The sequence below is a fragment of the Mirounga angustirostris genome, unplaced genomic scaffold (genome assembly GCF_029215605.1).
Source record: "Mirounga angustirostris isolate CCGP_5_RB_7025 unplaced genomic scaffold, mMirAng1.0.hap1 SCAF_10, whole genome shotgun sequence".
NCBI lineage: Eukaryota > Metazoa > Chordata > Mammalia > Carnivora > Phocidae > Mirounga > Mirounga angustirostris.
Genome location: NW_026991718.1, coordinates 25466710 through 25491606, shown reverse-complemented (window position 1 = coordinate 25491606; position 24897 = coordinate 25466710). Strand labels below are relative to the sequence as shown.

The 24897-nt window shown below is 38.0% G+C and overlaps 1 protein-coding gene across 2 annotated transcripts in view; it reads left to right on the top strand.

Annotated features, from left to right (window-relative positions):
- The window catches only part of MEMO1 (mediator of cell motility 1), a 117817-nt gene that overhangs the window by 46723 nt on the left and 46197 nt on the right, over positions 1-24897 (top strand). For both annotated transcript variants that reach the window (XM_045884355.3, XM_064572072.1), the window contains exons 2-3: positions 6841-6922; positions 24574-24642. In XM_045884355.3, coding sequence (XP_045740311.1) covers positions 6841-6922; positions 24574-24642 — 151 coding nt within the window. The remainder of the gene's footprint in view (positions 1-6840; positions 6923-24573; positions 24643-24897) is intronic.

The following is a 24897-nucleotide window of genomic DNA, read 5'->3' as shown; positions in this document are numbered from 1 at the left end:
TGGGGGAGGTTCAGAGGGAGGGGGCAAGCAGACTCCCCGCTGAGCAGGGAGCCTCACATGGGGCTTCATCCCAGGACCCTGAGATCATGACCTGAGCTGAAGGCAGATGCTTAACAACTGAGCCACCAGGCGCCCCACAGAGGATGATTTTATGGAAAAACAAAGGGTACCAACGACTATGAGTTAAAAAGCAATTTAGATATCGGATTGTGAATTTGAAGACATTTTTCAGAATCTCTCTTTTTTTTATTATTATTATGTTCAATTAGCCAGCATATAGTGTATCATTAGTTTTGTTTTTTTTTTAAGATTTTATTTATTTATTCAACAGAGAGAGTGAGAGAGTACAAGCAGGGGGAACACTAGAGGGAGAGGGAGAAGCAGGCTTCCTGCTGAGCAGGGAGCCTGATGTGGGGCTCCATCCCAGGACCCTGAGATCATGACCTGAGCTGAAGGCAGATGCTTAACCATCTGAGCCACCCAGGCGTCCCATATATTATTAGTTTTTGATGTAGGGTTCAACAATTCAGTAGTTGCATATAGCACCCGGTGCTCATCACTACCCATGCCCTCCTTAATACCAAGAATACTTCGAATTTATTTTGCTTTTTAATATATAAACATGAGTATCATAATTCATGTCTAAATAAATTGAAAAGAACCTTTCCAATAAATAAAAAATAAAACATTCTAAGTGATAAGTAGCCATATGTCCTAGTTTAATTGGGAGGTTTTTTTTTTGTCTTTCTTAGTGGTACATAAAATAATGGTGCGTCTTGATACTGCTGGTATCTTGGAGTCAATGAAATGTGGTTAATTTATTCGGTTTAAAGGGCTGAGATTATTTTAAAATTGTACTCCTCTTACTTTTTGGTGTTATTTATTTTATGAAGTCATGGTGATCATAGATAAATGGTTGATATGTTTTAAGTGTCCTTTCTTAGTAAAATAAAAAAAGTGGCACCCCTGTGTTGGTTCCCCCCATTTTTTTTTGAAATTTTATTGGCTTGTGAAATTCAGAGATCCAGCAGCCACTGTTATAAAAAGTCTAGCATAAATTATTTATTTTTTATTTTTTAAAAAAGATTTTGTTTAATTATTAGAGCACAAGCAGGGGGAGCAGCAGGCAGATGGAGAGGGTGAAGCAGACTCCCTGCTGAGCCGAGAGCCTGACAGGGGGCTCAATCCCAGGACCCTAGGATCATGACCTGAGCCGAAGGTAGATACTTAACTGACTGAGCCACCCAGGCGCCCCTATCTTATTATTTTTGACTACAGGTTAATTTTTTTAGTTTGAACAGGTTTCACAGAATGATTGCCAACAAAATACTAGGTGCTGGCAGCGTGCTTTTGTTTGGATTTGTATTTTTTGCTTCTGCTTTGTCTCTTGTTACTTTGCCTTAACAAATCTCATGGAATTAAGTTTACTGTGTTAATAATCAGGTACCACTTAAAAAAGAATGGTAAAAAGAAATTATGGTTGTTGGTCATTCTTTATATATTTGGGATACTTTGAGCAACACTAGAAGGCTCTTCTAACCAAAAATGTCTCTTTTTTAGCTTGTCCTGGTGTCTGAAATTTTTATCTTTCAGCCATTCTTTGTATTTGGGACACTGACAGTTAGAAGCTCCATGAAGGCAGGTATTGCATCTGTCTTTTTTATTGCTATAACTACAGCATTCATTCCACTTCTTGGCACATAAATAGGTGTTCCGTAAATATTTATTCAATTAATAAATGAAAGCAAATGTTATTTGTGACATTAAAACATTATTGGTCATAGTTAAGCCCATGATGTGCTTATTTATTTAATAGAAGAAGAGAAGAGCTTATAGAACACATGACCTTTTTTTTTTTTAAAGGTTTTTATTTGACAGAGAGAGAGCAGGAGAGCACAGGCAGGGGGAGCAGAAGAGGGAGAAGGAGAAGGCACCCAGGCGCCTCAGAACACATGACTTTTGTTCAGAGTGAGCAGGCCACTAACATTTTTTGTTTGCAAAGAAGAATAGGAACAGCAGACCAAACAAAAGTGTAGAAAACCATTTTGGCTTACTTCATTACATATCTTAGAATGGTTCTGTTAAGAAGTTGCATAGGAGGGGCGCCTGGGTGGCTCAGTCTAAAGCATCTGCCTTCAGCTCAGGTCATGATCCCAGGTTCCTGGGATTGAGCCCCTTGTCGAGCCCCTTGTTGGGCTCCCTGCTCATCGGGGAGCCTGCTTCTCCCTCTGCTGCTCCCCCTGCTTGTGTGCACTCTCTTTCTCTTTGACAAAATAAACAAAATCTTAAAAAAAAAAAAAAGAAGTTGCATAGGAAAAGCAGGACTGAAGAGGGGTGTGTATGTGTGTGTATGTTTAATATCTCTATAGTTTTGTCACTATGAGAGTAAACTTCCTTGTAAAATTGTTTAACTCAAGTAGGATAGAAACAGAAGTGTTACTGAGTTGCATTATAGTAAATATAGCCCATTATTTATTGTTTGTTTCCTAAGGAAATAACTGAGTATTGATCCTTTGGGAACCTACTTTTAGTATCTTTTCCAAAGAAGTAAATGTCCATTTATCCCTCTCAGGGCAAGATCACACAGCCATTAGTTTTGCTAGGATTTAACAATACTTTGATTTTTCCACTCATCAGTGTACCTTCAAATCCAGTGGTATTTGAAACACAAAGCATATTTTGTTCGTCATCTTCATGTGTTAAGGATACCATTTTGCTAAGTATCAGCCTCTCAAATTGATTTTTTTACTTGATACTTTATAGATCAACAGTTAAGCAGCCATAATAAACATATATGCTCAGTTGTCTTATTCAAAGATAATTAAGAAACTTGGAGTTTAGCTTTTACCTTAGAATCCTTTTGAGGAAATTTGTCCTTTTAATAGAAGGACTGCTAAAATACCTTGATTTAGTGCTTAAAAATCAGTGAATTTGGTGGCAGTAGAGTGGCTAAATTGGGAGATAATATATTCTTTGCTTTTACCCACTATTCAGTTTGTTTTGTCAACTTCCTTGGAAATATTTAGAGCAATACTTATTTTAAGTTAATACAAAGTTTATTCGTCAGCTAAAAATTTACACTGAAAATCTGAACTATTTTTCCTTGAGTTACTAATGAGGTTATGTAATACATTTTTTCTTGGAATTGTTCTTAAATTTAAGTTTTTAAAATAAACTACATTGCTGAAATCAGAACTTTTTTGTACTTTGGCATTTTATAGATGGGCTGTTCATTATAAACTTGACTTGTTTCTATTTATAGTCCTAAATATATGCAGAGGGATATCCAAGTCAGTAGATGTTTAATCTCAGTGGATATCAGGGAAAAACAAATTAGAAGAAATAAAGGTATACTGTTTCATACCTATCATATTGCCAAAGAATTAAAAATTCTGACAGTATCGAATATTGGTAAGGATGAGGGGAAATGGGAATTTTTAACCATTGCCGATGTTGGAGAAATATAATTTAAACCAAAACCTCCATTTCAGAAAAACCTCTCTTCAGAGGCAGAAGAGAAAGAAAATAAGCATTGAGCCACAATGTGAAGCACATCACAGTCAATCTGCTAAGAGATTTCAGAGATCTAAAGAGAGCTCACCCTTTATATGGCCAGATACAACCCATTACATACATGTTCTCAAGATAAATTGTAAGTAGTGCTCAAGTCAGAGGGCTTGATAGCAACATTTCTCACACATAGTTCATTTTAAATCAGTTGGTAATTGGGGTGACCGTATGTATTTGTAACTGGCTAAAAATAAGCTTGTGTTCTTATGAGAGGAAGGTAATTTTGCAGCTGGGAGCTAGGTGGCCAGCTAGTTATTAGGTTCCTGTCTTCCCACAAAACTGGCAGAAAGAGGGTGCTATTTCCTTTGGGGCAAATCACATTTCAAAGAGTCCTGGGTTGCTGGTTAGAAGCTTGCTTGCTAGGTTGATTGCTTGCTTGCTTACTGACTGACTTATTTATTATTTAAAATAAGCTGTATTTAAAGTGAGCTGTGCACCCAGCATGGGGCTTGAACTCAGAGTCGCCTGATCTACTGACTGAGCCAGCTGGGGTCCCTAGAAGCTTATTTAGCTTTTAAAAAGATTTACATATATTTCAAAGGGATGGAGAAATAATTTACAATTACAAGTTTTCTAGAGAATGTGCTTTAAGAAGAATGTGGGGGGTATCTCTTCCTTCCTTTTTATTTTATTTTATTTTATTTTATTTTATTTTATTAAGTAGGCTTCATGAAGCTCAACGTGGAGCTCAGACTTACAACCCTGAGATCCAGAGTCTCATGTTCCACTGAGCCAGCTAGGTGCCCCATTCTTCCCTTATTTTTAACAAGAAAAATTAAACTTCTCATTTTTTATGCCTTTACACTGATGGGTAAATTGATCTGGCCACTTTAGTGGGCAATTTGCAGTGTTCTGGTAGAGGTGAAGATAGGCGTACTCTATCATCCAGTACTTTTATTTGTAGTTAAATCCCAGAAAAACTCTTTTTTTTTTTTTAAGATTTTATTTATTTATTTGAGAGAGAGAGAATGAGAGACAGAGAGCATGAGAGGGAGGAGAGTCAGAGGGAGAAGCAGACTCCCTGCTGAGCAGGGAGCCCGATGCGGGACTCGATCCTGGGACTCCAGGATCATGACCTGAGCCGAAGGCAGTCGCTTAACCAACTGAGCCACCCAGGCGCCCGAAAAACTCTTTTTTTTTAAAAAAAAAAAAGATTTATTCATTTGAGAGGGTGCGGGTGGGAAGCGAGTGAGTGTGATGGGGAGGGGCAGAAAGAGCGGGGGAGTGAGAATCCTGAGCAGACTCCCCGCTGAGCATGGACCCTGACACAGGCTCCATCCTACGACCCTGAGATCATGACCTGAGTGGAAATCAAGAGTTAGTCGCTGAACCGACTGAGCCAGCCAGGCGGCCCCCAGAAAAACTCTTAATACATGATTATAAGAGACTTGTAACATTGCATATTAACAGTGAAACAGTGGAAACAACCAAGTGTCTGTGACAAGAATGAATAGATAAATTTTGGTATATTCACACAGAATAATACAACATTGAAAGTTAGTGAACTAGAGCTACAAAATCAACATGAGTACCTGTTATCAATAATGTTGTGTACTAAATCAGATTATGGAAGAACATGCACAGTATATTTATATAATATTTAAAAACATGTAGAATAATACCTATGCAGAACAATGCATATTTTATGGATATATACATTAGTAAAAGTATAATAATGTAATGATGAACACCAGAATTAGTAAGTGATTTTGATTTCCCTCTGAGGAGGGACATGTATAATGGGATCAGCAAGGTTTTCAAGTGTATCTGTAATATTTTATTTCTTAATAAAGGAAGATCTTAAGTAAAGAAGAATGTTAAAATTTAATTTATTTGGGTAGTGGATGCATGGATGTTTATTTTATTATTATCTAGATTCTTTTGTAACATTTAAATATTTTATGATTAAATGCTTAAAAAAAGAGAGCTAGAGAAAAAAAGGGGCCAGAGAAATGGGTGGTAGTTGGGGAGAAATCAGTCTGCTTATATTATATATTTGCATGCTAATGGTAACGATCTAGTAAAAGGGACAAGTTAGTGCAGGAGACTGGGACAGGTCTAGGAGTAGAGTCCTTGAGAAGAGAAACATTGGGACCCAGTGCAGAAGGAATTTGTTTGACTTTTGATTAGGAGTAAGGTCAATGTGTTGACACAGGAGAGAAGACAGAATAAATGGTAGGAAGAGGAAGTAGTTCTCTTCTGAATTTAGGGTGACTAACGTCCAGGTTTGCCTGCGACTAAGAGGTTTCCCAAGGTGCAGGACTTTCAGTGCTAAAACTGGGAAAGTCCTGGCCAAGCCAGGATGGTTGGCCATTTTCTGATTTTCCTTGACAAAATGAAAAAGCATGATCATCTACTGGGAGTGAGAGGGGGATGAGGCTTTAAGGTAAAATGAGAAGTTATATGAAGTAATTATCTTAAGGCTGGGAGAGCAAATTCACTAGGTTAATGTGGTATGATTTCTGAGCTTTGCTAAGGGTCTGCAATTTATGGGTATAATTTTAAAGTTCATGTGGTTGCGTTTGTCTTCTCATTCATCTGTACAAGTGAAGGTATTGTGTTAAGTGGAAAGTTGGTTTTAACTGATTTGACTGTGGTGGAGGAAGAGAGGAGCAAGAATGAGGGCATAGGTGAGGAAATGATTATAGTGATGGAACATCAAGTCTCAGGCTGGGTAAGAGGGGAAGAAGAAAGGAGAGGAAGGATAGTAACTCCAAGTCTGTTGGCAATCAGCAGATTTCTAGAACTGAACTGGAAAGATAGGCAGTGAGGAGAGTGGGATGCTTGAAATTGAGATTTTTGACACGGCATAGTCACTGGTTATCAATGTGCTCACCAGAGTAGGGGCTGGAGTGGATAGAAGGAAAGGTTTTGGGTATGGGAGTGATCACTCCATGGATGTGATTTAGTGATTAAGGCAAGTTTTGGTGCTCAGGTATTTTCTTTTCATATGCCAAGAGTCTTTTGTTTCTTGTTTTATTTTGTTTAAACAGTGCCTCAAATTATAGAATCGTATTATTGTTCTGGAATGAAGATGGTTGTAAATAAGTAAGTGGATAAAAGCAAATTTTGTATAAATCAGTGTATGGCCTTATCTATGGCTTGCTTAGTAGTTGGTTAAGTTTCAAACATTAACATCCAAACTAATGATCCCACTGCCCATTAAGCTATTTTAGTCCCAGATAGGTTCAATAAGGACTTTGTGTCAAGTGTGGTTATATATAGTACATTTCTCTGCTAACTCCAATTTCCCTCTTTCTCTTTTTATAGGACCGCAGCTGAATGCACAGCTAGAAGGTTGGCTCTCACAAGTACAGTCTACAAAAAGACCTGCTAGAGCCATTATTGCACCGTAAGTTTTAAGGGTCTTTACCCAGAATGTTTCATTTTTAATTATTAATATAGAATAGTATTTATAGATGGAACTAAAAAATTAAAAAATAAATGCTATGTTGAGCTGAAGAAATTATATGTAGTCATTTTCATGATTCCTTTGGCTTTCACTTTAACTCAAGGATAAAGGAATTGGCTATTTTCTCAGGTGCAGTAATTTTAAAGTTTATTTTTTGGTAATAAAACTGACTTTTAAAGCAGAGGCTGATTTGCAGTGCATAAACTTGATGATTTCAGGTTGATGTAAATGAGTAAGTTCTGTTTTAAATATGAAAAAAGATCTACTTTAATTCGCTTTTTCCTTATAATGAAAAAGATATGTTAAACAATACCATGCAGTGTGGAGTAGCTAACCAAATATTTGGGGAATGGGTAGCTTTTTTTTTTTCTTTTTAATGAAGAAAATCTGTGATTGTTTTGTCTTTGAATCTTAGAAGGCTTTCTAGAACTACAAGCTAACAAATACAGTTAAGAGTGTGTCTGTATGTGATAGGAATTCAGTTCGTTTTGATTTGGTTTCCAGTGCTAACTTTCAAAACACATTTTTTTAAGCACATGTTAACTGTTTTCCGAGAAGAGTAAAGGTTGGAGTTTGTCCCATTTCTTTCACAGCAGTGTCTTTTATGTAATTTCTGTTGAGTTAGGTTTGGTGCCCCAATAAATAAAAAATAGTGAACTAATGGTATCTACTTATTGAAGAATATGAGAATTAAATAAGTAAATACACACAAAGAGCCTACATTAATGTCTGGCACATAATAAGTATTCCATAAGTGCTAGGTATTTAATGTGCCAAGCATTTTGTTAAGTGGTCCATTTGTATGATCTAACTTGATCTCATTTAATAGATAGGAGGTTGACTGTACCACTTATAAGGTATGTGACATACAAGTTACTTAATCTCTTATGCCTTTGTGTCATTGGTAAAATTGGAATATTAATAGTACCTCCACATAGTTTTTTGATGATTAAATGAGTTAATCTTTATAAACTTTTAGCATAATAACTTAAGCTATTATTTATTTAGTCATTCAGCAAATATGTACCCGGCTAAATGCCAGGTGTTCTTCTTAGTGCTGCTTTTTGTTTCATTAAAGTTTTTGGGGGGAGGTTTTATCTTGTTCTTTTGTTTGGGACATATTCCTGTTTTCTCAGTTTGCTTGACTCTGTTTGTTTCTATGTATGAGTCCTCAAAGAGTGGCCTCCTGGAGGAGATGAACCTTATCTTTCAACGTTGCCCTAGCTCTTGGTTGTCTCTGAAACCTTTGTGATTGTCTAAGCAGCTTGATTTATTCTTGATAAGTCCCAGTTGTTGAGAGTGTGCCAAGACTTGTCAGTGTTCTGAAGGGGGTGGATCTCAGGCAGCCCCTAGTTATAGGCTGATTGGAAGCCAGACCCTCAGGCAGCAGGTTTTAAAATACGTAGTCCTGTGCGACTGTAGTTGTAAACCCAGTTGGCCTTCAGACCAGGTGATCTAAAGGTGTCCTCTGGGCAACTGGCAAAAATCAGGGCTTTAGATGAGTGTATAAGCTCCTTTCTGGGAGGTACAGGCAAAATGTAGTGAGGCTTAGGGAGAGTGTGAAGATGGTGTCCCCTGGCCTACTTTCCCTGAAAGCACCTCCACAGCCTCCAGATGTGTGGCAAATGTGAAGTGTGGCCCTCAGGCTGAAGCTCTGGGACAAGTAAATAGGTCTGTTTCACAGAAAGACTAGGGATGTGTTTCAAACTGCTGTCTGTGTGGTGCCTTGGAGGCAATAGCCTGCCAAGAACTGTCTCTCTCCAATTGTTACAGCCCTTTTGGACCCAGGAATGCAGGCCCCCCTGGCCACCAGAGCAGGTGATCAAGGAGTGTCCCCTGTGTAGACTGCATGTGCCTGCCAGCTTTAGCAAGGACACAGGAGAGCACATGGCTGGTGCAGACACAGCTTTCCCACGGCCGTAGGCTGGGCTGCCCTGTTGGTGCTATCAGGGCAGAGGGAGAGCACCAGAAAGTCCCTGCCAGTGCCTCCATCCCTGGAAAGTTCTGACAGGCCCCTGCCTCTCTGATAGATGTTTTAAGATTAGCCAGTGAAACTTCTTCACATATAGTCTGGACACTTTTCAAATTGCTGCTTTTGTACTGGTTTCCAGGGCGACTGAGTCTGCATGTGAGCCCTTTAAGAGAAGTATCTCAGTTTCCTACAGCCCTTTGGGTCTCCTGGATGTGAGCCCTGTTGGTGTTCAAAGCCAGATGTTTTGGGGGTGCATCTCTCTGTTACAGTTCCCAAGGAGTGGGGTACCTGATGTGGGGCACGAACCCTTCACTCCTCAGGGAGAAAATCTGGATTCGTGAGATTCCTCCTGATTGTGGGTCCCCCTGCCAGGGGTGGGGTTTTGAAGAGACTGCATCCTGCCTCCCCTTCCCATCTTGATGTGGCCCTTTTACCATTTGTTGCAAAGGAGCTATTCAGCTAGTTTTCATTCTTTTCCAGAGGGAATTGTTCGATATGTAGCAGTAGATTTGGTGTGTCCATGGGATGTGAGTTTAGGATCTTCCTTTGCTGCCATCTTGGACTACCCACTAGTGCTGCATTTCGAATAAACTACAGTTGCTACTTTCATGGTGCTTACGTTTTAGTACTTGGGAAAACAGACAGTAAACAAATAATTACAGGCATACATCAAAGATATTGTGGATTTGGTTCCAGACCACTGCAATTAAATGAATATTGCAATAAAATGAGTCAAATGAATTTGTTTCCCAGTATGTAAAAGTTATGTTTATACTGTAATGTATTCTATTAAGTGTACAATAGCATTATGTCTAAGAAAACAGTGTACATACCTTAATTAGAAAATACTTACTGCTAAAAAATGCTAACCATCCAGTGGGTTATAATCACTGATCACAGATAGTCATAACAAATATAATAATAATAATAATAAAGTTTGGAATATTGCAAGAATTACCAAAATGCGACATAGAGACATGAAGTGAGCAAATGTTGTTGGAAAAATGGCGCCAGTGAACTTGTTTGATTCAAGGTTGCCACAAACCTTCACAGTTTTTTTTTTTTAAGATTTTACTTATTTATTTGACAGAGAGAGATGCAGTGAGAGAGGGAACACAAGCAGGGGGAGTGGGAGAGGGAGAAGCAGGCCTCCCGCTGAGCAGGGAGCCCGATGCGCGGGGCTCGATCCCAGGACCCTGGGATCATGACCTGAGCCGAAGGCAGACGCTTAACGACTGAGCCACCCAGCTGCCCAAACCTACACAATTTATAAAAAAACAAAAAACAAACAAAAAAACCAATGCCATATCTGTGAAGTACAATACAGCAAAGCACAATAAAGCGGGGTATTCCTGTGTATTCTGTATCAGGTAGTAATGGATGCTAAGAATAAGAAAGCTGATAAGAGGATTGAGAGTGACAGTATAGGTAGGGAGGTGCTAGTTTATATAGGATAGTAAGAAAAGGTCTCCCTGATAAGGTAACATTTGAGCCTAAATAATGCAAGAGAGAGGTTACACAGATATCCAGGGAAAGGGTTTTCAGGTTGAGGAACAGCAAGTACAAAGGCTCTGCAGCAGGATATGCTTAGTGTATTTGAGGAACAGCAAGGAGGACAGTGTAGCTGAAGTGATGTGTACAAGGGGAAGAGTAGTGGATGAGGTAGGCAGCGAGAGCTAGATCATGAGGAGGCTTTGTAGACTATTCCAACAACTTCAGTTTTTATTCCAAGTGATATGGCAAGTCATGAGAAATTTTGAGCAGAAAGGTGACATGACTTGACTTAGGTTTGAAAAGAATTGTCCTTGCTATTGTATGGATGGTCTGTTTTGTGGAAACCGGGAATCTAGTTTAGGAGGCTTACTATAATAGTACAAGAAAAAGATGACATGGTGGCTTTGATTGGGGGCTAGTGGCAGAGGTGATGAGAAGCAGTGTACTTGGGATATATTTCAGAGGTAGGACTAGTAAAGTAGAAGAAGAGTCAGGAATGACTCTTGAGTTTTGGCCTGTGAAACTGGAAAGATGGAATTGGTTTTATACTGATAAGGGACAGATGGGTAGAGGTGGGAAGTAGACTTTAAGGTGTTTATGTAGAATCTAGGATTATATTTTGACCATGTTAAATGTTGAGATGCCTATTAGGTATCTGTAAGTGGAGATTTCAAATGGGCAGCTAGATGTATGAGTCTGGAGTACAGAGAAGAAGGGCCAGGCTGCGTTGATATATATATATATATATATATATATATATATATATATATATATATATCACATTTAAAGTCTAAACAGGCTGTGGTTGCCTAGTGAGGGAAATACAGAGAAGAGAAAAGGTTTAAAAACTTAAGCCCTTAGGCAAGCTAATTTTATTTAGAGATCAGGGTGAAGATGAACGTTTGCAAAGGAGGTGCTGAAGGAGGACCAGTGGGGCAGGAGGAGAACCAAGAGTGAGTGGTGTTTGTAGGAGGCAAAAGGATGAAAAATGTGTCAGGGAGGAGAAAATTAATTAGCTGTGTCAAATTCTGCCAATAGGTCAAATAAAATGAGGACTGAGAATTGAAGATTGGATTTGGCAATATGGAGATCAGTGGTGGCCTTGCTACAAACAATTTCTGTGGAGATGAAAGCACGATCACAGTGGGTTCAAGAATCGGAGAAGAAAATAAAGTGAGGATAGTCTTTTTTTTTTTAAGATTTTATTTGTTTATTTGAGAGAGAGAGTGCATGAGCAGGGTGAGAGGAGGAGGGAGAAGGAGAGAGACTCTCAAGCAGACTCTGCACTGAGGGTGGAGCCGGACACAGGACTCAGTCTCACGACCCTGAGATGATGACCTGAGCCGAAATCAAGAATCTGATGCTTAACTGACTGAGTCACCCAGGTGTCCTGAGGGTATTTTTTTTTTTTTTTAAGATTTTATTTGTTTATTTGAGAGAGAGAAAGAGAGAGAGAGCATGAACACAAGCGGGGGAGGCAGAGGGAGAAACAGACTCCCCACTGAGCAGGGAGCCTGATGTGGGACTTGTTCCCAGGACCCTGGGATCATGACCTGAGCTGAAGGCAGATGCTTAACCAACTGAGCCACCCAGGCGCCCCAGGGTAATTTTTTTTTTTTTAACGGACTTTTCTATAAATCAAGGAAATGGGGCAATGGGAGTATGTTGTCGGGTGAGAAATTTTACTTAAGGTGGGAGATATTGAAGTGTTTATAATATAGATGAAATGATCCAATAGAGAAAGAAAAAATGATGGAGGAATAAAGGGGGGAAGTTTGCTTAATCCTTGATTGGGTGAGAAACAATGATTAATAATCATCTCTTTATAGTATCTTGTGACATAGGGTCTATGTCATTCTCATCAGTTTGCTGGTAGTTGACTATTATATGCTACCTTCCTAGTTAAAACTTGTTACAAATGTGGGAGCTGTGCTGAATCAACATATAATTAAGTCAAGGTTAGTTATTCATGAAAATGTAGCTAGACTTGTTTCCTTTTTATAGTTAGCTCTAAGTTGAAATTGGCAGTGGCCTGAGAAATGAAATGTTTGAGTCTAAGTGACAAATATATTGATTTGTAAAAGATTTCCAAGTTACTTTAGGTTTTAAAATGGGTATTTGAAATATTTTTGGCTTTGGTGTGCATGTTTCTGTTACATAGTGACTTTGTAATTATGTTTGTGCATATATAATGCAATTTCCATTTTGTTAACATATGAAAACTTTAAATATAGTCAAGTTTATATATGGTTTCCAGAAGTAATTATTTTCCTTTCCAGAGGAGTTTTTTTTTTTTTTTTTAGGTAGGAAAGCAACAACAAATATTTTATTGTTCTATAGGCACAAAAGGGTCTTTGTTAAGAATATGCTTATTTAGGGTGCCTGAGTGGCTCAGATGGTTAAGCGTCTGCCTACGGCTCAGGTCATGATCCCAGGGTCCTGGGATCGAGTCCCGCATCGGGCTCTCTGCTCCTTGGGAGCCTGCTTCTCCCTCTGCCTCTCTCTCTCTCTGTCTCTCATGAATAAATAAATAAAATCTTTAAAAAAAAAAAAAAAGAATATGCTTATTTAGTAATTAGAAAACTTAAAATTTTAAGATTCCTACTTTTATTTCAAATCAAGTCTATTCAAATAAATATTTTTTTTTAAGATTGTATTGTTAAGTAATCTCTACATCCAACATAGGACTTGAACATACATCCCTGAGATCAAGAGTTGCATGCTCTAGTGTCTGAACCAGACAGGTGCCCCTAAAAAACATTCTTTAACTTTTATAAAATTTAGCTCTCCAGGACCAGCTTTTCTTAGATTTTGCTTTCATAGGCATAAGTCATGTAAGGAGAGCCTTAAAAAACAAACGAATCAGAACACAGCATACTTTTAAAAGTACTTAATTGCTTATTTGTATATTGATGTAGATTAATGTCGTTAAAGAATAAATATTGACCCATAAACCCAACTATTGATCAGTCTTAATGATTCTTATCTATATGGCATATAGACAGGTGTAGTTGGGGGATTCAAAAGAATTTAATTTGATTTAAAAATGTCCTTTGGTTGAATTTAGGACAGCTTTACTTGTCTTGAGGTATAGGAAACAGTATGTTGCCCAGGGATATATATTGATATGATCTCATGAACTAGAAGTTCCAAAAGCCTTCCTACCTTACTGCCAGATACCTTGATGCCAAAATTGTTGTTTATCTTGCAGTATGCAGGGATAACTCAGCAACCCTTAGAATGGAGCTGTACATTAAGTATGTATCACTTAAGAAACCTCTTATTGAATATAAAAATATAATCAGATAATTGGGAGGGGGCTATGGATATTGTGGCCATCCTAATACATTTAAACTAGAGTTTGATTTGTTTTTAGTAGTGAACCTAGTAGGAGTAGTATGGAATAAAGGATACTTTCACTTTTCATTGTGTACCCGTCTTTATTGTTTAACTTTCTTATACTGTGTGCATGTATTACTTTGAACATAAAAACTAGTTTAAAACATTTAAAATATTAAATATTAAAATAAAAAATATATAAATATTATAGAAGACCAGTTTACATTTAGTGAAGTACACCTGTTCAGCTCTACCGGTGTATATGGTGAGACAATGAATCTTCATAAATCATGTAATTAATTTAAGTTACTGGAGATGTGCAACTTGTTTATTTCTAGTCCTCGTTTTTTTTAAGCAGTAGGTTATTCATGGCAGTATCTCAGGTCCTATATATTCTAGTAGTAAAACAATCTAGATATGCAGCATTGTGGTTAGTTTATTCTTATTTGACTTGAAAAACTTTAGTAACTTTCCTTAGTTCATAGTATTGTTTAGTTAATATTTGTGAGATTCCATTTTATAAAAATAAGATATTCTGAGTAATGACTTTCTAACTTGGACATTTTTTGGGTTATAATCATCTGATTTTTTTTATGAAGCAGGAATCTTGAGGGCCCTTGAGGAATGCCTATAAATAAAAGAACAAAAGACTAGGTGCAGCGAAACAGAATGGAGAGGGGCAACGTGAGGCTGTTGCTTCTGGAAACTGCTTAGAGCCAGTTGTTGTTCAGGTGGATCCCATATGCTCACAAGTGTTTTTAAATTTAGTTTCTAGCTTTCTAGATCCTAGCTTACCTTAAGTAGATCTTGTAGACTTTTCTTATTGCTGCAGGAGATAATTTCATCGGTCCAGTCTTCTCATTTCATCTAGTTCAATCTTCTTATTTTGCATTTTTACTGCTTTTAAGTAGAACTAGGACTATGAGAACCTGATTTTGTTGAATCCAAGGGTTTTTCTTTTCTTTTTTTGTTCTCTATATCCTCCTTGATGAAAAGTCTCTCATAGAATGCGTGGTAGACTTTTGGCATTCACACTTTATGCTATTCACCTGTAACCTTGAAGGTCTCAGAATGAACAAGTGAAAAGTCCATGTCATGTAGTAATTGGTAATTTTCCTGACATAGGAATTTAAATTATACCCACACTGCAAGGTTGCTGTGTGGGAAACTGTCATTTAACCAATGAATGACCATGGATAATGGCCTTGCATCCTCATTTGATTGCAGTTCTGTGTGGGGCACAGAAATTCTGGAAGGTTAGGAGCTGGACTTGGTGATATAAACGGTCTGCTGTGAAGGAGTAAAGGGAGAAGCAAAATTACCCGTGTTACAGGAAGGATCAGTTTTTAGAGGTATGGTTTTAGTCTAATGAGAAATGATAGGTATTAAAGTATAATTTTGACTTTGCCTTCGTTGAGGTTACATTGGGAACCAGAATGACCTGGAAAAGCTAGCAGGGATGACTTTGCATTAAAGTTTTAAGAGCCTGTGAAATACTGATTGGAATATACTTTTTCGATGTATATTCAGTTATCTATAGGGCTCACGTTTTCATTGCTCTTCTGACTATAATGCACAAAAGAAAAAAACCTTAGATGTTCTCTTAGTGAAGCCTCTTTTATTGTGCGTGATTCCTTAATGAAACCTTGTTTCCACATATATTTAGAATCATAGATTCTCTTAACAAGAGAAGGGTCTAGGAGCAGAGGATCAGTGGAGAGATCTTTGATTATTACCATGGCTCTCTTCATTACCATGTATCTGGGCCAGGATAAAGGAAAGTACTAGAAATTCTTTTCTTTGGCTATGATCTTGGTCCTTTCATGAAGTAGAGTTTCTCATGATGTGGGTTAAGAAGGATGGTACACTTAATAATTTTTTAAAAAAATACTCTGCACTATAGTCTCTATTCAAGTTGACACTCTCCCTCTCTTTTTGCAACTATTTTGTCTTTATTTCAAGCAGACTTTTAAGCCCTCAAATTCAGAAAGGACTGAAACCATGAAATCTGAGTTCTATTATAAAACAGTATGGAGGTTCCTCAAAAAGTTGAAAATAGAGCTACCATACGATCCAGCAATTGCACTACTGGGTATTTACCCCAAAGATACAAATGTAGGGATCCGAAGGGGTACATGCACCCCGATGTTTATAGCAGCAATGTCCACAATAGCCAAACTATGGAAAGAGCCAAGATATCCATCGACAGATGAATGGATAAAGAAGATGTGGTGTATATATACAATGGAATATTATGCAGCCATCAAAAGGAATGAAATCTTGCCATTTGCACGATGTGGATGGAACTGGAGGGTGTTATGCTGAACGAAATAAGTCAATCAGAGAAAGACATGTATCATATGACCTCGCTAATATGAGGAATTCTTAATCTCAGGAAGCAAATTGAGAGTTGCTGGAGTGTGGGGGGTGGGAGGGATGGGGTGGCTGGGTGATAGACACTGGGGAGGGTATGTGCTATGGTGAGCGCTGTGAATTGTGTAAGACTGTTGAATCACAGACCTGTACCTCTGAAACAAATAATACATTACATGTTTAATAAAAAAAAAAAAGAAGATAGCAGGAAGGGAAGAATGAAGGGGGGGAAATCGGAGGGGGAGACAAACCATGAGAGACTATGGACTCTGAGAAACAAACTGAGGGTTCTAGAGGGGAGGGGGGTGGGTGGATGGGTGAGCCTGGTGATGGGTATTAAAGAGGGCATGTACTGAATGGAGCACTGGGTGTTATACGCAAACAATGAATCATGGAACACTACATCAAAAACTAATGATGTAATGTATGGTGATTAATATAACATAATGAAAAAAACATATTAACTCAATCATGTTTTCAAAACCACCCACCTTCCTACAGTCTTACAGGATATATGGTATTCTTCCAATTTTTAGGGTTGTTGATTTTCCTACTGCATGGAAACCTTCTCTTCTTCCTTAAAATATATAGAGGTCTCTTATGGTAGTTAAGAATGGGTTCTGGAGCTCTGCTGCCTACTTTTAAGTCCTGATGTGGCCCCTTACTATTTGTGTGACCTTGAGCAAGTTTTTTAACCTTTCTGCTTTAGTTTCTTTATCTATAAAAGAAAAATAGTAATTCCTATCTCAAAGGGTTGGTGTGAGGATTAAATGAATTACTGCTTTGGATTATGTGAATGAGTGACACAGAGTAAGCTTTCAGTAAATGTTAGTTATTACCATTATTATAATTATCCTCTGTCTTCTCCTCTTTCTCATCTACTCTATACCTACTTGGTCACTAAGATATGTCAGTTTTTCTTTTTAGATTGTAGAACATTCATGTATCATTTCCCCCTGGCACTGGGACCTTTCTAGACCATGAGATTTGCTACCTCAGGCCCCGGTTTCCAAGAGAGCATCACTTACCACCTCCTGCCTCTGATCTCATGTTTTTCAGTACTAGACTAATAGCAGTTTTGTATTGTCACTACCCTCCTCTGGAGTGTACAGCAGTTTTTCAGTAACTTGTTTTATCAAGCGCAGACTTCTCTGTCTGTGGCTTAACTCTTACTTCTTGTGCCACTCAGGCCAATCTCATATTTTCTCACATCAGACACTTGAACATTTGCTCATGTTCTTCCTTCAACTTTTATGCCCTTCTTTTGTACCTTTACCTCTCTACTCCTAGTATTTCTATTCTACCTATACTTTAAGAACCTGGTGTTTCTTTTTTCTTCTCTCTCTTTTTTTTTAAAGATTTTATTTATTTGAGAGAGAGAGAGTGAGCAAGAGAGGGACAGAAGGAGCAGGGGGGAGGGGAGAGAGAGAGGGACAAGCAGACTTCCCACTGGGCAGGGAGCCCAACACGGGGCTCAATCCCAGGACCCTGGGATCACTACCCAAGCTGAAGGCAGATGTCTTACTGACTGAGCCACCCAGGCGCCCCAAGAACCCAGTGTTTCTAAGACGACTTTCTGGCTTTTAGGAACTACACGTGGGTAGGAACAGGATTGGTAAAACTGGGAGATATTCATGCTGGAAAGACTGATTGAGAGATCAGAGTATGGACTGAGGGTCAGGGCTTTTAAATTCAAGAATGGCAAACAAGAATTAAAGTCTGAGAAGCAGATCTAGGAAGGACCAGTTTAAACTATAAGGATTAGGATGGGGAGGGATGGGATATGAGTGACAACTGAGAGCAGAGCAGTATTGAAAACAGGAGAAGTTTTTCAGGTTTGAGACAGACCAGGACAGGTCCTAATGGATCAAAGGATTTTTAAGGTCCACATAATGGGGCAAGGTAGCCTATTTCTGAATTGACAAGGGGAGCCAGTTAAGATCAGGAACAGTTGTTAGGAATCTGAAGTAGTCAGTATTGGGATGTTGGGCACTGGAAGACTGGGGACATAACTGGAAAAAATTGAGCCCTGGTTAGGCTAGAATATCAAGATCAGGAAAACCGAATGTGCTGAGCCATACAACAACTTATATTTCTTCTGGCTAAGATTAGAACTGGGTTGTGAGAATATTGCTGTCCTGAAGCAACTTGATAGGCTCTCTTGCCAGAGGTATATGGATAGAGTATACTACCATTAATCCAACCAGTAAGGCCTTCAGTGATTTCAGGGTGCTTAGTGTAGGTCCCACATTACTTAACTCTTGATTAAGCATACTGCTATCCTATATTGCTGTGAATCTCTTTTTCTCCATTCATAGTTTAAGCTAGATCAAATGATGACCCTTTTAAAAATAGAGCTCTGTTGTGGTAGGATTAACATACAGTTGCATGTATTTAAAGTGTACAGTTGGATACATTTGAAGTATGTATACACCTGTGAAACCATCACAATTAAGGTAATAAACATATTCATCATCCTCAAGTTTCCTTGTACCCTTTTGTAATTCTTCCCTTCTGTACCTCTCTTCCTCTTCTTTCCACCCACACCCGTTGACTTACTCTGTGTTGCTACAAACTAGTTTTTATATTTTAGTGGAATTTTGAACTCTTTCTGTCTGGCTTTTCTCAACATATTTCTTTCTTTTTTACCATCTTTTTTTGCATAATTATTTTTGAGTTTATCAGTAGTTCATTCCTTTCTCTTGCTGAAGAGTACTCCATTGTATGACTATACCTCAATTTGTTTATCCATTCACCTTTGGAGGAATATTTGGTTGTTTCCAATTTTTGACTGTTGCAAATAAAGCTGGGATGAACATTTGTGTACAGATCTTTGTGGTTATAATGCTTTTCGTTTTCTTAGGAGTGGAAATCTGGGTCCTATGGTAGAAGTATATTTAACTTCTTAAGAAATTGCCAAATTGTTTTCAAAAGTGGTTGTAACATTTTATATTCCCACAAGTGTAGCTTGAGTTTCAATTCTACATCCTAAGCATACTTGGTATGGTCACTCTTTTTAATTTTAGCTATTCTGCTGGGTGTTTAGTGGTAGATTTTTGTAGTTTTAATTTGCCTTTCCTTAAATGATATTGAGCATTCTTTTATGTGCTTATTTGCCATCCCAGTATATTCTGTTTTGAAGTATTTGTTCATATCTTTTCCTATTTAAAAAAATTGTAGTAAAATACACATAACATAAAACTTAACCATCTTAGGCATCTTTATTTTTTATTTTTTAAAAAAATATTTTATTTATTTATTTATTTGAGAGGGACAGAGAGAGAGAGAGAGAGAGAGAGAGCATGGGAGGGGAGAGGGTCAGAGCGAGAAGCAGACTCCCGGTTGAGCAGGGAGCCTGATACGGGGCTTGATCCCAGGACTCCAGGATCATGACCCGAGCTGAAGGCAGATGTTTAACTGAGTGAGCCACCCAGGCACCCCAACATTTTTATTTTTATTTTTTTTTAAAGATTTACTTATTTATTAGAGAGAGAGAGAAAAAGAGTGTGCATGTGTGTGGGGTGGGGGGCAGAGGGAGAGGGAGAAAGAGAATCCTCAAGTAGTCTCTGTGCTGAGTTCGAAGCCTGACTTGGGGCTTGATCCCAGGACCCTGAGATCATTACCTGGGCCCAAATCAAGAGTCAGACGCTCAACCAACTGAGCCACCCAGGCACCCCCCATCTTACAGTATAGTAGCATTAAGTACAGTCACGTTATTTTGCAACCAATTTTCAGAACTCTTCGTCTTGCAAAATGGTTAACAGTTTTAAGTGTTGGGTTTGTTTTGAAATTTCTTTACATATTCCGATATAAATCCTGTGTCAGATATATGCTTTGCAATTATTTTCTCCCAGTCTTTATTTTGTCTTTTCAGTTTATTGTGTAGCTTGAAATCAGTTAAGGCAGGAGTGAATTACTCCACATTAATTAGCAAATTGCTACAAATCAGGGCTTGATTTATTGTTTGTTGATTGTCTATACTTAAGAAATGGGGAAAGTGTTGGGGCATCTGGGTGGCTCAGTCATTAGGCATCTGCCTTCGGCTTGGGTCACGATCCCAGGGTCCTGGGATCGAGCCCCGCATCGGGCTCCCTGCTCCGCGGGAAGCCTGCTTCTCCCTGTCCCACTCCCCCTGCTTGTGTTCCCTCTCTTGCTGTCTCTCTCTCTCTCTGTCAAATAAATAAATAAAATCTTAAAAAAAAAAAAAGAAAGAAATGGGGAAAGTGTTAATAATGCAGATTAAACTTAAAATTACATTGTGTTAGTAGCCCTTACATTATAAAAAGTGTAGGAAAGTATGGAAGGAGATATTCCTTCTAATACTTGAAAACTGTTACCTAATCAGCAGAGAACTCATTCATGTCAGACATATGTCTTCATTATTCCAACCTTGTCAGTTGCAACCATCACTTGGCTATGGATATAAGAATTAGCGTGAAAGCATTCTGTGCCAATCAATTGACTGTGTGGAATTTGCGATAGAATTATATATTTTTTGTTATTTGTAAATTGTGTGGTACATATCTTTTTATCTCAGTAGAGTTTATATTAAGCTTATTTACACATGTATACATTTTTTTTTTTCTGCAGAGACAGTTGTTAAATATTTACCTGCATACCACTGACCACACACTAATAAATAAGCGCCAGGAAAATATGTTTTAAACTCATGTAACTTGAATGAGTCAAAAAATAAAAATGAGGTCAGGAAACAAAGTCATTCCATAGGTGATAAGAGAACCAAATCTAATTCTGAGACCAAAAAATGAAAGGGATGAATAGTAGGGAAAGAAAATGAAAAGCACAATACACAGAAGGCCAAGTCAGTTCTCTTATTACTAAAGACACAGAAAAAGTGAGTTATTTTCTTCTAGGAGTTTTATGGTTTCAGGTCTCACAGTTAGTTCTTCAATCCATTTGGAATTTATTTTTGTATGTGGTGTAAGAAAGTGGTCCATTTTCATTCTTTTGCATATAGCTGTCCAGTTTTCCCAATACCATTTGTTGAAGAGACTGTTTCTTCCCTATTGTAAATCCTTGCCTCCTTTGTTATAGATTAATTGACCATATAAGCGTGTATTTCTAGGCCCTCTATTCAGTTCCATTGATCTATTTTTGTGCCAATACTGTACTCCTCCCCCCGCCCCGGGGAGCAAAACATTAGCATTTATTTGTTAGTTGAGCTTTTTTTTTTTTTAAAGATTTTTTTATTTATTCATTTGACAGAGACACAGCGAGAGAGGGAACACAAGCAGAGGGAGGGGGAGAGGGAGAAGCAGGCTTCCCGCCGAGCAGGGAGCCCGATGCGGGGCTCGATCCCTGGACTCTGGGATCATTACCTGAGCTGAAGGCAGGCGCTTAACGACTGAGCCACCCAGGCGCCCCGAGCTTTTTTTTTTTTTTTAAAGATTTTTATTTATTTATTTGACAGAGATAGAGAGCACAAGTAGGCAGAGAGGCAGGCAGAGGGAGAGGGAGAAGCAGACTCTCCACTGAGCAGGGAGCCTGACGCGGGGCTCGATCCCAGGACCCTGGGATCATGACCTGAGCTGAAGGCAGACGCTTAACCGACTGAGCCACCCAGGCGCCTGTGCTTTTTTTTTTTTTTATTAATTTTATTTTATTATGTTATGTTAGTCACCATACATTACATCATTAGTTTTTGATGTAGTGTTCCATGATTCATCGTTTGCGTATAACACCCAGTGCTCCATGCAATACATGCCCTCCTTAATACCCATCACCGGGCTAACCCATCCCCCCCACTTCTAAATCCCTCAGTTTGTTTTTCAGAGTCCATAGTCTCTCATGGTTTGTCTCCCCCTCCAATTTCCCCCCCTTCATTTTTCCCTTCCTACTATCTTCTTCTTTTTTTTAACATATAATGTATTATTTGTTTCAGAGGTCCGGGTCTGTGATTCATCAGTCTTACACAATTCACAGCACTCACCATAGCACATACCCTCCTCAATGTCCATCACCCAGCCACCCATCCCTCCCACCCCCCAGCACTCCAGCAACCCTCAGTTTGTTTCCTGAGATTAAGAGTCTCTTATGGTTTGTCTCCCTCTCTGTTTTCATCTTGTTTCATTTTTTCCTCCCTTCCCCTATGATCCTCTGTCTTGTTTCTCAAATTCCTCATATCAGTGAGATCATATGATACTTGTCTTTCTCTGATTGACTTACTTTGCTTAGCATAATACCCTCTAGTTCCATCCACGTCATTGGAAATGACAAGATTTTGGTTTTTTTGATGGCTGCATAATATTCCAGTGTGTGTGTGTGTGTGTGTGTGTGTGTGTGTGTGTACACACACCACATCTTCTTTATCCATTCATCTGTTGTGGACATCTAGGCTCTTTCCATAGTTTGGCTATTGTGGACATTGCTGCTATAAACATTGGGATGCATGTACCCCTTCGGATCCCTACATTTATATCTTTGGGGTAAATACCCAGTAGTGCAATTGCTAATACCATACTCTTTTAATTACTACAGCTTTGAAATCTGGGATTGTGATACCTTCAGCTTTGCTCCTCTTTCTCAAGATTGCTTTGGCTATTTGGGGTCTTTTGTGGTTCCATACAAATTTTAGTATATTTGTTCTAGTTCTATGAAAAAATACTGCTCATATTTTGATAGAGATTGCTTTGGCTGTAGAAACATTTTTCTAGCTATCTCTTTAGGCAAGGGAAACAAAAGCAAAAATAAACTATTGGAACTATGCCAAAATAAAAAGCTTTTGTACAGCCAAAGAAACCATCAACAAAACAAAAAGCCTATTGAATGAGAGAAGATATTTGCAAATGATATATCTGATAAGGAGTTTATATCTAAAATATATAAAGAACTTCTACAACTCAGTAACAAAAAAACAATCTGATAAAAGTGGGCAGAGGACCTGAGTAGACATTTTTCCAAAGAAGACATACAGATGACCAATAGACACATTGGAAAGATGCTTAACATCACTAATCATCAGGGGAGTGCAAATCAAAACCACATTGGGAAATCACCTTATACCTGTTAGAGTGGCTAGAATCAAAAAGCCAAGAAATAACAAGTGTTAGTGAGGATGTGAAAAAAAAGGAACCCTCTTGCACTGTTGGTGGGAATGCAATTTTGGTGCACCCACTGTGGAAAACAGTATGGAGGTTCCTCAAAAAACTAAAAGTAGGGGGACTTCTGGGTGGCTCAGTTGGTTAACTGTTTGCCTTTGGCTCAGGTCATGATTTCAGGGTCCTGGGATTTAGCTCCTCATTGGGCTCCCTCCCTGCCCAGTGGGGAGTCTGCTTCTCCCTCTGTCCCTCCCCCTATTCATGGACGCTTTCTGTCTCTCTCTCTCAAATAAATAAATAAAATCTTAAAATAAATTAAAAGTAGAATTGCCACATGATCCAGTAATTCTACTACTCGGTATTTACCCAATGAAAATGAAAACACTGATTCGAAAAGATACATGCCCCCCCCCCACGTTTATTGCAGCATTATTCACAATAGCTAAGATATGGAAGGAACCCAAGTGTCCATCAGTATAGATGAATGGATAAAGAAGATGTGATACACACACACACACACACACACACACGAGCACACGGACACACACACACAATGGAATATTAGCCATAAAAAGAATGAGATCTTGCCATTTGCCACAACATGGATGGACTTAGAGGGTAAAAATGCCAAGTGAAATAAGTCAGAGAAAGACAGATACAATATGATTTCACTCATATGTAAGATATAAAAAAAAAAAATGAACAAAGGAAAAAAAGAGACAACAAAACTGACTATTAAATACAGAGAACAAACTGGTGGTTACCAGAGAGGGGGATGTTAGTGGGATGACGGGTGAAATAGATAAAAGAGATTAGGAGTATACTCCTTGATGAGCACAGAGAAATGTATAGAATTCCTGAATCACATATTATACACCTGAAACTAATGTAACACTGTATGTTAATTATACTTCAATTTTTAAAAAGTATAAAAATAAAAAGAAATTAGAAAAAGAAGGTGGGTTGTTTTTGTAGGATATTTATTTTGGTCTGATTTGACCAAATTATTGCTATGTAATAGTCTGCTAATAATATTGAAGAGGAATGTTCAAAACTCACATATTATTAGTATTACATTAGCAACTTCAGGTAAGCCTGGAATATCTAAATTTAATTTGTTCTTAAGACCAAAAAAAATTACAAAATACCTTTTAAAATTTAAAATTGGAACATAGAACAATTATGTGTTTTCTGTTGTCTGCTAGAATTTGCACCATTAGCTACATTGCTTTTTTATCTATACACTCAATTCTGTAATGTTTACCGTAGTTATATTTCTTTCAAAAGGTTTTTTCTTTTGAGAATATCTTGATTTTGAATCTGATGATTAAGTTTAAAAATATTTTGTTTTGTAGCCATGCAGGATATACGTACTGTGGGTCTTGTGCTGCTCATGCTTACAAACAAGTGGATCCATCTATTACGTAAGTAATACACAGTTTTGTTTAAGTGGGAGAAGGTTGGGAATTATAACCACTTTGTCACAGAAGTAATTTGTTTTGGCATGCTTATTGTTATATACTTGATTTCATTAGGAATTTAACTTTTTATATATTTATTATACCTTATATAGGTTATGAAAAGCTTTCATACTGTTTTTCATTGAACATTTAGTTTTTACTTTTCCTTTTGTTGGTAATATTTTTAGTTCTGGGAATATAGGAAGGTTAAATATTTTG